This window comes from Typopeltis vanoorti, chromosome 14, assembly GCF_054136105.1.
Source record: "Typopeltis vanoorti isolate ZY-2024b chromosome 14, IOZ_Tvanoo_1.0, whole genome shotgun sequence".
Classification (NCBI taxonomy): domain Eukaryota; kingdom Metazoa; phylum Arthropoda; class Arachnida; order Uropygi; family Thelyphonidae; genus Typopeltis; species Typopeltis vanoorti.
In genome coordinates, this window is record NC_143562.1 from 33008989 (window position 1) to 33021828 (window position 12840).

General features: G+C 34.6%; 1 protein-coding gene across 5 annotated transcripts in view; it reads left to right on the forward strand.

The window, feature by feature from the left end:
* LOC150099350 (uncharacterized) overlaps positions 1-12840 on the forward strand; it is a 350001-nt gene that overhangs the window by 223028 nt on the left and 114133 nt on the right. For all 5 annotated transcript variants that reach the window (XM_090404451.1, XM_090404452.1, XM_090404450.1 and 2 more), the window contains one exon: positions 8128-8200. In XM_090404451.1, the coding sequence (XP_090260577.1) occupies positions 8128-8200 (73 nt within the window). The remainder of the gene's footprint in view (positions 1-8127; positions 8201-12840) is intronic.

Consider the following 12840-nt stretch of genomic DNA (forward strand, 5'->3'; position numbering starts at 1 on the left):
AACAGTTGGATAATTCCAATGATGATTGGAAATTATATGTGTACATTTTACTCTGTATAAAAGTGTATATGTATCAGTGAATTAAAGCAAATACTTAGTAGACATGTGACAGATCTGTCCACAGAGGCCATCTTGGGCTACCATATTCCTTTCTAGCAAGTCCCACTTAATACAAACAATATCCCCCAAGATGACTTGCATGATGTCATACTGCAGTTACTATCCCTTTTGCTTGGGGATTTAAATGGTGGTACCCAAACTAACATCTGGGGAAAGGTCGTTGAATGTATGCTTGAGGACAGTCTCTCCATCTTGAACACAGGAAGCAACACCTTTTATATGCTTGCCTTGAACATTCACTCCAGTGACTTAACTGTGCTTAACCTCCCTTAAGTTGGAAACTGATGATGGCTTATTAGGGAGTGATCATTTCCTTGTGATATCCACTTTTTTTGTGTAGGCAACCGTGTACAACCTCATGGATACCATGATGAAAAATTGAGCACAGATCTTCCACAGATGTATTTCACTACAGCAAAACTTTTTGTTTTCAAATCTGCCTGAGCAAGACACATCCATTGTCAGATCCAGAAGGAATCTAGGATTCAGTACTACTCATCTTTTTGTAACAAGAGCAGGCCCACAACAAAGAAGCCTGGGATAAAATCTGGAAAATGAATGGCTTTCCATCCTTAAATATAATGTACAGTTTGCTGATTCAACATCTATTGTTGACAATCTTTGGATTATTTTTATCAACACATCAACAATATCTTTTTATTCCATTACTTGCCAAAAATTCTAAAGCAGAATAACAACTAACTCTGTTCTCTATGAAATATTATGATAGGCTGTTCACAAAACAAGTAATGAAAGTTGCTTTGCTTTAAATGCTGTCCTACTGCTGTTGGACCAGATAGCATCTATCATGAGATGATCAGTCATCTGTTGCTATCTGTCAAGATCAACTGCTGTACATATTATATGAGAATGTTTCCAAATTCCTGGGAAAAAGGCAATTATTATGCCTTTCCTAAGCCAGGGAAGGATCCAGAATTCAACGAACCTTTGACCAGTTGTTCTGGCCAGCTGCTTGTGTAATATTCTTGGGGGTGGGAGGAACAACTCTCATCTTTTATGGTTTCTGGAGAGAATCCCCCCCCCCCCCCCCCCAGGAATGCAATCTAGCTTCTATCAACATTAGTCAAAACTGATCATGTAGTCTGATTTTAAGCATCCATTAGAGATGTCTTCCTAAAACGTGAGCACTTAATATTGATTTTTTTTACTATGGAAAAAGCCTATGACACTACTTGGAAGTGTGGAATATTGAAACATCTGCACAACTTTAGTCTTAGAAGGAACCTCCCTCTTCTTATCAAACTGATTCTTCCAAGTAGTGTCCTCTATGTGAATGATGCTATTATCTTTGTCATTCATGTAATATGTGTGATAGAATGGCTTCTGCAAGCCATTTACCAGCTTTAGTGTTGGTACTTTTGAATAGATTCAGATTTTCCCAGAAAACATGTTTGTGTGCTTTTTTCTGTAGATCTGGTCATCATCCTGACCATGAACTTGGACTAGGATAAACTTTGCACTAGAAGCTAATTTCCTTTAGCTCATGTTTGACAAACTTAGTTTATTCCCTTAGGTACAGCAGGTGCAAGGTAAATCCTGTAAAGCAGTGAACATCCTTCATATCCTATCTTCTACCTCTGGGAGTGCTGGCAGATGTCCTCTGCTCTGTTTGTACCATCAACTGATTTGAACAAAACTTGATTATGCATCCCAAATCTGTGCTTCTGTCAGAGAGAGTATGCTGTGATGGTTGGACCCTAAACACCATCAAGCAATAAGAATTGCAACTGGAGCATTTTAAACTTCACCAATACCTACCATTCCAAGTGGCCAACTATTTTTTATTGAAGGTAAAAATCTGTATGACACCCATTAGACTGCCATCTGACCCTTTGGTTTGTGCCAGAAAGCTCTATACCTAAAGCTCTTACAAGCTCTAGGTATAGAGGTAAACAATGTAGAACAGATGCCACTAAATACATTTCCACTATGGTATTCATGCATGTCACCACGTAGCCCCAACCAAATTTTCTGTCCCCTCCTATTGTCTGTCAGCAGATTTTTTTAAGTCCATTGAATTGCACACTTCAATTTTATGTCTGTTTTTCACATGCAGTTCAGAATCTTCTGTCTTCTCAGACAGCATATCTGTCAGATCCAACTAGAACATAGCTTTCCTCCTACACTGTATGCCATAGCATTTGCCAATAATCATCTCCTTTGAATCAAGCCTGAATTAAATTTTGGAAGTCTAGTGTGTGCAGGCACCCTAAAGAGAAAGTTGTTCTTGCTTGGCTCTACACTCCTTCCTATTGAAGGGTGATAATATGCCTGTGGTACCAGTTTAACCATCATTCACTTAATCAGCTGCACTTTTCATCACTATGCATAGTTGCAGTCACCATTTTAGTCATATTTATAACACGAGTCCTATACACTCAGGCAGATTTTCAGATTTATCAAGTGTTTCCCATTAAGAAATATTTTTGCTGATTTCCTTTAAAACTTATTTTTCCAGACACAAAATCTCATATATTATGTTCACTTACGTCTCATAAATAAGACGAGAAATGTAATGCAAAAGAAATGTTTAATAAATATTGAACTATACAGATATTATAATTGTATAGTTTTAGAAACTTCATCAATTTCCTGATATGTAGCCTAAGGGGGGTTACTATGCCCCCCCCCCCCAGGTCCAGGTTACTATGACAGCACTACATGATTAAGTTTACATTATTAGTTGTCTCTTATCAATTTTCATCCAAATTAGTCTGTTACTCCTTAGCACTCTAATATTGTCATATTTAATATTTCATGCTTCTAAAGCACTTCTGACTGAATCAATCCATCAAGACCTGGATCTTCCCTTGGTCTCTTTCCTGCCAACTTGACATCAAACACCTGTTTTCCTAATCTTTCCTCACCCTTTATTTGAGTGGGCATATCACCTTAGATTATCTCTGCAGGCACATTGTTGAATGCTAATAATATCAAGTTGCTTTCTAATATCTTCTTTTTTTTTTTTAATATGATTCTGTTATTGATGCCATCGTTTCACTCTCCTAATTTTTCTTAGAACCCTCATATCTGTGATTAGAGATCCAGTGGCATATTATATTAGCGGGGTTATAAGAAACTGAAGAGGCAAGGGATCTTGGTGTATTGACGGATAATAATTTAAACCTCAAAGGTCACATAGCAAAAGTTGCAAATACAACTCAGAGGATAATTGGTATGTTGAAGCGAACCTTGACATGGAAGGATAAAGAAGTAATTTTGCCTCTTTATAAGGCTTTGATAAGACCACACCTGGATTACTGTGCTCAGATTTGGTCTCCCAGGTTCCAAGGGATAAAGAAGCTGTGGAAAGGGTGCAAAGAAGAGTTAAAAAGATTATATCCGGATTATGGGATTTAGATTATGAGGACAGATTGCAAGTATGTGGATTACAGACTCTGGTTAACAGGAGAAAGAGGGTGATATGATAGAGATCTATAAACTTTTGAATGGGTGTTATAGCATTTCAACTGATGAAATTTTTCATTATACGGAAGGTGGGGAGAGATCACGGGGTGCATCCATGGAAGTTAAGGTTGTTCTCAGTTAAGAAAGGGTTAAGAGCTAGGTTTTCTCTCTGAGAGCAGTGAGTGAGTGGAATAATTTGCCCTTACAGGTAGTGAGTGCATCTAGTGTAAATGAATTTAAGGGAAGGTATGTTGGGTAATTTAAGGGAAGCTGGGTTGGGTAATTTACAGCCTCCCTTAATGAGTCCTTGACTCCCTGGAGGTCTCATGTAATAATAATAATATAGCTGATGAGTAAGAGTGGCTGGAGATAATGTGCATTCTTGTCTTATCCCTGATTTTACTTCAAACCATCTTCCTGTATTTTCTTCACCTAACTACTGACTGACAACTTGCACATAAACTTTGTATTGCTATGTATAATGTTCCATTTATTCCATATAATTGTCACGTTTAGGAAAGCTTTTATCTGAACACCTTGTTCCAGATCTGCCAAACTTAATTACAGATCTTTGTCATAATCCTATGATTTTTCAACTATTTGTTGTAAAGTGAAAATCTGATCTTAACTTCTATTTGGCCTGAACTCAGCTTCCAAGTTTCTCTTCCACAATTTTCTCAATGTCTTTTCAAGTATGCTTACATAAATCTTATCTGGAACACTGAGTAGAGAAATTCTTCTGTAATTCTCACATTCATCTTTATTCCTTTTTTCATAAATGATAACTATGAGAGCTCTACTCTATTCATCTGGAATTCGACCTTCTGACCAGGCACCTTTGAATTATGCAGTGTAGCCACTGCAAAACTTATATGCCCATACTTAAGCATTTCTGGTTGAATATTATCTAATCCAGCTGCCTTTCCACGTTTCAAGTTTTTGATGGCTTTTTCTACCCCAGGTATTTATCTACTCCTCTTTGGACTGCTCTTGAAAAATTTTCTATTATGGTTCTGTCACTTCTTGTTTATTTAAGTTTTCATAGTAATTACATCAGACATCTAGGAATTCCTTATGTTCAGTTTTATGTCACCTTTATCATCTTTGATTCATTTTACAATACTCTTTCCTCTATTTCTTAGATTTTTCAATAGCTTCCATAACAATTTGATATCTTCCTGATATTTATTTTCTTTGTTCTTATCAGTCTTCCTATGACTTGTTTAGCTACTTTTACTCATAGCTTAGCTCTTACATTTTTCTCTGTATTCTTTTAGGTTATCTGCTGATTTATTTGCTAGGAACTTTGGGTATGTTTTCTTCTTTCCAGGACTGCATCTTTAACTTCTTGTGTCTGCTATGGCGTTCTGATTTTTCTATCCTTATAGACAACTTCATATACCTCTGTAGTTGAATTAGTCAATGTTTTCTTCAAATTAGAGACTAAGGTTTGGCTCTTGTTTTCAAAGTATTTCATATTTTCTTCAATAATGTTTGTATATTCAAGCCTACAATGTACCTGTAAAAGCTGCTCAACTTTATAATTTTTTTTTTTTTAAATTTCTTACATACTGTTCTTTCCAATGTGATGTTAATTTTTATCCTGCTTAGCCCTAAGTAATGGTCACTTCCAATTTGAAATCCTCTGTACACTCTTGTATTCTGAACCAACATGAAGATATCACTAAAAATGAGTATTCAGTGAGGCTTTTCTTATTTCTTGTGTTTTCTCTCCATGTGAACTTGTGCCGATCTTTATGTTGGTACATGGTGTTAGTGATTACTAGTCTATGTCCTATGTAGAAGTCCAGCAAATACCTTTTATTATTAGCTTTTTTCCTTATCTCCAAATTTATTCAAATGTTCCTATATCCCTGGTGGGATTCATTTTCTATTCTAATGTTCAGGTCTCCAGCAAAGACTGCTTTTTCTATTTTGTCACCTGCGTGTTCTAATTAAGCCTGGTCGTGAAGATACTTCTTGCAAACTTTGTTTGCTTGTACATGGATAAAGGATTAAGCACCTTGAAGAACGTGGGTTTGAACTGAGCGAATCCACTTATACGCAGTTTTTTTATGAATAAATATATTAGGAAAAGTTTTGTGCAATTGCGAAAATTTGAAAAAAAAATTCACAGACGAACTGCATAGCTTAGAAGTATCGAAAAAATTAAAAGGTTAGGTATGTCAGGAATGCATAAAATATATGTAGATACTAGTCTGTTTTATCATTTACTACCATAAAGTATTCACAAATCTATTCTAAAATTAAAATTTAATCAAATCTTACGCACACAAACACTTAGATTGTACATGGCCATTTGCAGCTGAGAGAAATGTAACAAACATAAAGATGCAGTAGTAAATCATAACTGCATAAAATTTACTGTTTTAATTTGCTAAATTAATTAGCATAAAATAAAAATTTTGTAACGATTCATTCATTAGTGTATAGGCAAAGCCACTGCGAAGAAATCACATCGATTGCATTAGGCTACCATAAAGCAATCATTTTGCTGCTGCTTCATTATCAATGCATGAATCGTTATACCTGTAAATAAATATGAATTCCTTTTTCACATTATCTTTTCATTTTTGATGTCTACTATTAGTAATATGTATAACATCTACAGTGTTTTGTATCTATTAAGACAATATTTATTGTTGGAAGTTTTTCCACGTGGTTATACTATAAATTAAAGATTCCAAGAAATTATATAGTTGGTTTAATCCTTTATCCAAGTGTAAGCAAACAGAGTTTGCTTACACTTGGCTCCCACTGATGAGACCTCAATAAAGGATACTAAGGCAAGTGATGCAAAGTCTTAGCTTCCTTATACGAGTTGCCCCAGTCTTGAAAATACTTCAGCCGTAAACTTTGTTTGCTTACACTTGGATAAAGGATTAAACCAAGTATATAATTTCTTGGTATCTTTAATTTAGTCAGTATTTATGTAGGTACTGACAGACATAAGATTCTTCTTGTAAACAGACAACGTATATACTATAATCACCGAATATAGTAAACTATAAAAATATCTGTGATTACTAACGTGAGCTAATGCAAGTAATCCTAGTACATAGTACAATACCGGGCAACTCGCAGCAAAGGTGGTAAAGTTCTGATCGCTATTCTTGGTATTTTCCATAATGTAAAAACACATTTCACATGGTAGTGACCATGTGAAAAACACATGGTAGTGACCTCCCACCAAAATACATTATGGTGGGAGGTCACTACCCAGACCGGTTTCAGCCTTTTTTGAGGCTTCATCAGTGAGTAGCTAGATGGTATTGTACTACGTACTAGGACTACTTGCATTAGCTCACGCTAGTAATCACCGATATTTTTATAGTTTACTATATTCGGCATGAAACTCTTAGATTCCAATCTTTGAGTTTCTTATTCGGTTTTAAAACAATGTGGGATTTAATATTCCCTTAATTTAAATAATGTTTATATCGCCGAAATGAAGCCTATTGGCTCTTTATATTTAAATAACTTAATGGGTGCACCTGTTTGACAACTCGTATAGCAGAGTATATAAGTTCTTTTCGCTATACCCTTTGGTATTAATTTGGTCTAGCTACTCACTGATGAAGCCTCAAAAGAGGCTGAAACTGGTCTGGGTAGTGACCTCTTACCATAATGTAATAACAGCATACATTTCCTAGGAAATGTGTTTTTACATTATGGAAAGTATCAAGAATAGTGATCAGAAGTTTACCACCTTTGCTGCGAGTTGCCCGGTATTGTATTACGTACTAGGACTACTTGCATTAGCTCATGTTAGTAATCGCCGATATTTTTATAGTTGACTATATTTGGCATGAAACTCTCTAATTCCAATCTTTGAGTTTCTTATCGGTTTAAAACAATGTGGGATTTAATATCCCCTTAATTTAAATAATGTAAATAGAAAATGTTTATTTTTTCTTTTTAAATTTCTTTTTTTTTTTTTAAAGATTGCTTAATATATGTCGCCTAATTTATATGTAATAAAAAATAAAATGTGTATCTGAATGAGTTATTAAAGCAACACAACTTTTGTTTGTGTTTCATCATTTGTGGTTTGCGAGATGAAATGTTATCTTCTATATTTACCAATTTTGCTGTTCTGCCTTGTTTTTTGATATTTGGTCTCTGATCTATACACATTGACATAGTTTTATTTTTTTTTTTCTCTTTATGGTTTCTTTAAGTACTTTGTGGCAGTCCAAATATTATGCACATTAGTATCAACTACTCTGCTTATTGGTGTTTAAGATTAACACTAAAATCCACATGCTTCAATTTTTGATCAGTTGATACTTTTTTTTTCTTTTTTTTTAATTTTTTTTTTTTATATTATCTGCAGAATATTTAAGAATGAAAGCAGTAATCTGTTGTAATGGGATAGAATTTTAACTTTGCCATCATTTATGATTTCAATTAAAATCTGCAGTATCTCCATTTATTGGCAATAGAACTCAGATTAGGTTCTTTCTTGTTTTGCCTACTTGAAAATATATGCTAATTTAATAAATGTAATAGACTTGACATATTCTTAATTTTTTTTTTCCCATTATACATATGCAGGTTACCAAAGTTGTTTCTTTGTGAGTTTTGTCTGAAGTACATGAAGAGCAAAAATATACTCCTAAGACATATGGTAAGTTTTGTTAAAATAGCCTGAATTGCAGTTAATAATATTGTTTTTAATATTGTTTTATTATTGTCTTCTTAAATTCATCTAAAAGGACACATAATATCAATTTGTTGGTGGAGTTGCTCTGTATATGTTTGTGTGTATAAGGGCTCAACATGTTATGTAAATTTTACTTGCCACAAAAAATAGTCTTCCAAGACCCCCTGTTATTTAATGATATGTCCCAGTCAATCAATAAAGTGATTGTTCTGTATTGTTGTTTGAGTATTTCCTTTGTGTGAGAACCATTCCGAACTATTAGTCTGTTAAATCGAGGGTTTAGTAGTAAACCCTCGATTTAACAGAGTAATAGGGGCTAAGGGGTGTCCGTTAAATCGTCGTGAATTTTATAAAATAAAAATAACTGAGCTTGTGTAGCTCAGTGGATGTGGCGTTTGCGCACCACAGCTCTTGACTGCATGAAGGAAGACTTTGTTTCGAATCTAGTCGTCGACTAGAGGAAATTTTTCTAAGCCTTTTTTCGACTGGTTCCCGAGTTAGTCGATCTCTAGCACGGGCAAGCAGGTTTTTTCTCCCGTAAACTCAAGAAAATCGACCGTAGAACCCACATTATTTCAGACATTAAATATATTTTGTTATGGTTAGGGACCACGAGATGGCAGCACTTGTTGAGCTGTCTCTCTTCACTGTGTGCTGCTTAATTAGTGATAGCCTTGGTCCAGCTATCTCTGATTGGCTGCCAGTGGAGATTGAACTGCCCACCCAGTCTCCAAAAGTTAGGGCTAAATGGCCTTGCCTACTCCCTATATACAGGAATAAAAAGGCGTTAGCTGTTTTTTAATCTGTAACATTATACTGCAATTTTATCAATATTAGCACTGTAATAAAAAAATTGTTTTTTACACACACTTTTAGATAAGTTAATGTTCGATGTTGAGGTGCTTGGTTTAGGTAATCCTGCTTTGAAAAAATTCAAGTTTTTTTTTTTTGAACTTTTGAATTCTGTTGTTTTTTTATAATTAACTCCCTAAAATTATGAAAATGTGTGTAATAAAACTGCCTCAGAAAGTCACGCCACGTGACAAAAGAACCAATTACATTGCGATTGGTGATCACGTCCTAATCATTCGCCGAACATGTTTTATGAGCGGTGACTCATTTATGTCAGCTAAATTACTAGTGTTTTTCCAACATATGGCCTATTCGCCAAAATTTGTTAAAAATAACAGGAAATTAATAACAAAAAATAACCTGTTAATTTAATTATAAGCAAATCTTAGTTAAAAGCATGTTAAAATTAACGGTGTTAATTTTCACATGTGACATACAGACCGGAAATTTTGTCTGTTAAATCCGAAATCCATTAAATCGAGGGTTTACTGTATTTTGGAAAATATAATTATCTTTCAGTATTTTCTTAAAGTTAAAGAAATTTGTTTAGAAAGTTCTGTTAAGTATTCTATTTTGTCCAGTCTGCAGCAGCTTACTAGATGGGAAAATCTACTTGCCACAGGTGAGGAGGGGAGAAGTGTATTCATCAGGGTGTGTGTGTTTGTGTGTGAGTGAGAGAGAGCAACACTTTACATACTGTAGTTGTACAAAAGTTCTGCTTACATTTATTTCTTGAGATTTACTACAGATAAAGGTGTGTGTATATAATAAAGATTATTATTTATTTATTTAATCACAGAAAATCACTAGTTTTTCACATTGTGATAAACTGACTTTATTCCAAAGCCAGGTTTAATTTTAATCACCATAAATCTACTTTTTTTTAATAAACTAAGAAATATTTAGATACAGTCGACAGAAAATTCCAGGAGAGTTTGATCCATATTTAGCCAAGTGGTTAGCATTCCTGCTTTCTAACTAACAGGTCACAGGTTCGAATCCTGGCATGATCATGGATGTTTGTGATTGTCTTCAGTTGGAAGATGAATTTAATCACCCAGTGTGAGACCACCACCCTGATTATTGGAGGCCTGAAGTGTCTGAAAAAGTTCCATGCTTGTTCTCTCTCATGTAAAAATAAATAAAAAATTACACCAAATATATAAAAAAGACAAAAAAGAAGAATCTTAGCCCATTCAGGGAACAAATGTACTATAGGTTTAGTACATCCCCCCCCCCCCCACACACACACACAGCCCAAAGTGTGTGTGTGTGGGGGGGGACTTACACAGGCTAGGTGTATTTATAAAATTATTTTCCAAAACTGAGAAAGTTTGAGGCAGTCATTCTTATTTAAGTTGGACTGAATAGAACTTTATCTTTCATTATACAGGTTGTATAAACTTGTGCAGTACTTCAATCTTTCAAAAAAAAAAAAAGAAAAAACACCACTTAATGGAGTAATAGCCAAACCTGAAAGATCTAATTACTTTAGCTAATGGAAATCAATATGATCCTAGTGTTCCTGTAAATATCACAGATTTACCAGTTTGTCCATGATATGAATGATTCCTTACTTGGTATAGAAGAAAAAGTTGATCTTTCTGAGAGCATATAAAGTTCAACTTGTGATGAGAATGGAAGGAGACCTGCATGTTTAACAGACACCTGAATAGCTTTTCTGATATTTCCTTGAAATAAGGGGAATAGGAATGTGAGTGAATCAATGTCTTAAGAATGCTAGAGAAGAATAGTGATGATGGGAATTAATGTTGATGTATCTTCCTGTATTGGTTTTTTTTCTTAATGGTAGAAAACTAAAACTACCATCTTACTTAGGATTAATATGTCTAAGAATTGAAAGACTATTAATTTTAACTTGAATTTTATGCTAGGAATTAATTCTTGAAGAAAAATCTAATCTGATAAGGAAAAAGTTCCAAACTACAAATACAAACTACAAATGTTGTACACATAATGTAACTAAATGAATTGAGGTGCAAGTGTTTAAGATATACTGTTCAAAATGCTGCATATAATAGTTGGCCATAGTGGGATAGACTGGGGAATCAAGTGCAGTTCTCTATATTTGCAAAGTTTATTCACAAAAATTATAAATGCTAATAGCAGAGTCAAATAATGTAATGTGAAATCTGTAATAATTTCACATCTTTTAGCAGAGTATTAAGGAAAAAAACTACATCCAGGTTGATTAAATGGTTGGTGGGTAATAGCGATTCTTACAAGTATTCGGAGCATTCCAAGGAGAATTAATTATAATGGGAACGTTCTGTAAACTACTGTTTTTGGTTAATTTGTACATATGACTGCCTATAGAATTCACCTTTGGAGTTTATACATTTGGTTTTCATTGCATCATGCCATTTGCTATTCCAGGATATAGTGGGGAACTAGAGACCATGCAACTGATTGCTACTTCTAATGTGAGTGAAGTAATGTCTTGAGAATGCTAGCTTTTCTACAAAAGTTGAAATGTAAGGGAATATCTTGAACTCCTCATCAGCCATGAGGCTAGTACCTCATGATTGTATGCTGGCAGTGTTAAACCATATTACTGTGGTTAAAGACAAATCTATTGATGCATTATATTCACATGAACTACATCCAGATTTTCTGTCACCAGTTATGAAAATATCTCGCTCCATAACCCAAGCAGTTGATCATATGGCAGATTTTAATCTTACCAAAACACAAGCTATAATCATCATGATCAGCTTTCAAAGTTAACTTACTTAAAGAGCATACAGATCAAAATCTGAAATTTTCTTAAAAATTTAGATTTTTAGTTGACTTTCTTGCAAAGCTGTTAATGGAATAATGGAAACTCAGAATTGCATAAGGATATAGCTCACTTAAGGGTTAAGGCTAGGTAACTGAAAGGAGACCTCCCTATTGCTTTTGAGAAATCTAGAGAACTAATCAGGGCTTCTGACTCAGTATCCAATCTCACCTTCTTTTGGGGTGCACCATGCTGTTAGGTATCCATTTAGATGCTGAATAAACAAGAATGGGCTGGCAATTTTTATTGCTTTAAAAACAAAAAAAAGTAGTCAAGCATGATGAAATACAATGGTAGCTATGGCATTCCATAGTTAAACAAGTCCTTTTCCTCACTGTTTTCTCAGGAAACCAGAAAAAAAACAGTCGAGTCGTGCTGAAACTTAGCATTAGCAGAAATGGAAATAGGCTCTAACAACATATTCACAGGCAAAAAGGTGGAACCAGCTGAATAACTAAGAATTAAAGAAGTAATATGATCCCATAATTGGTGCTGCTGAGAAGAATAGAACAGGGGAGATTCTGCTAAGTAATAACTTCTTGAGTATTCTGCAGTTGAGCAGGTTCTTCTCTGAAGAACCTGCTCAATTGCAGAATACTCAAGAAGTTATTATAATTGCAGAATACTCAAGAACCTTCTCTGAAGAGAGTGGAAGGAAAAACTTTCCTTCCACTCTCTTCTTTTCTGAGCCTTCTCTTTCAGGGTTGTATACCTTTCTCCATTCAGCATGTCATCTAGCATTGTTTTCCTTACTCTTCCTCTGGGTCTTTTTCGTTCTATTTTTCCTTCGATGGCATCTCTGATTCCATTCCCTCTCAGATTATGTCTGATTCAGTTTCCCTTTCTTCTTTTTATCCTCCTTAACAGACTTCTTTCTTCTTCTACTCTTTTTAAGACCTCTCATTAGTTATTTTATCTGTCCATTTGATTTTTTTCCTTCTAATCCACATCT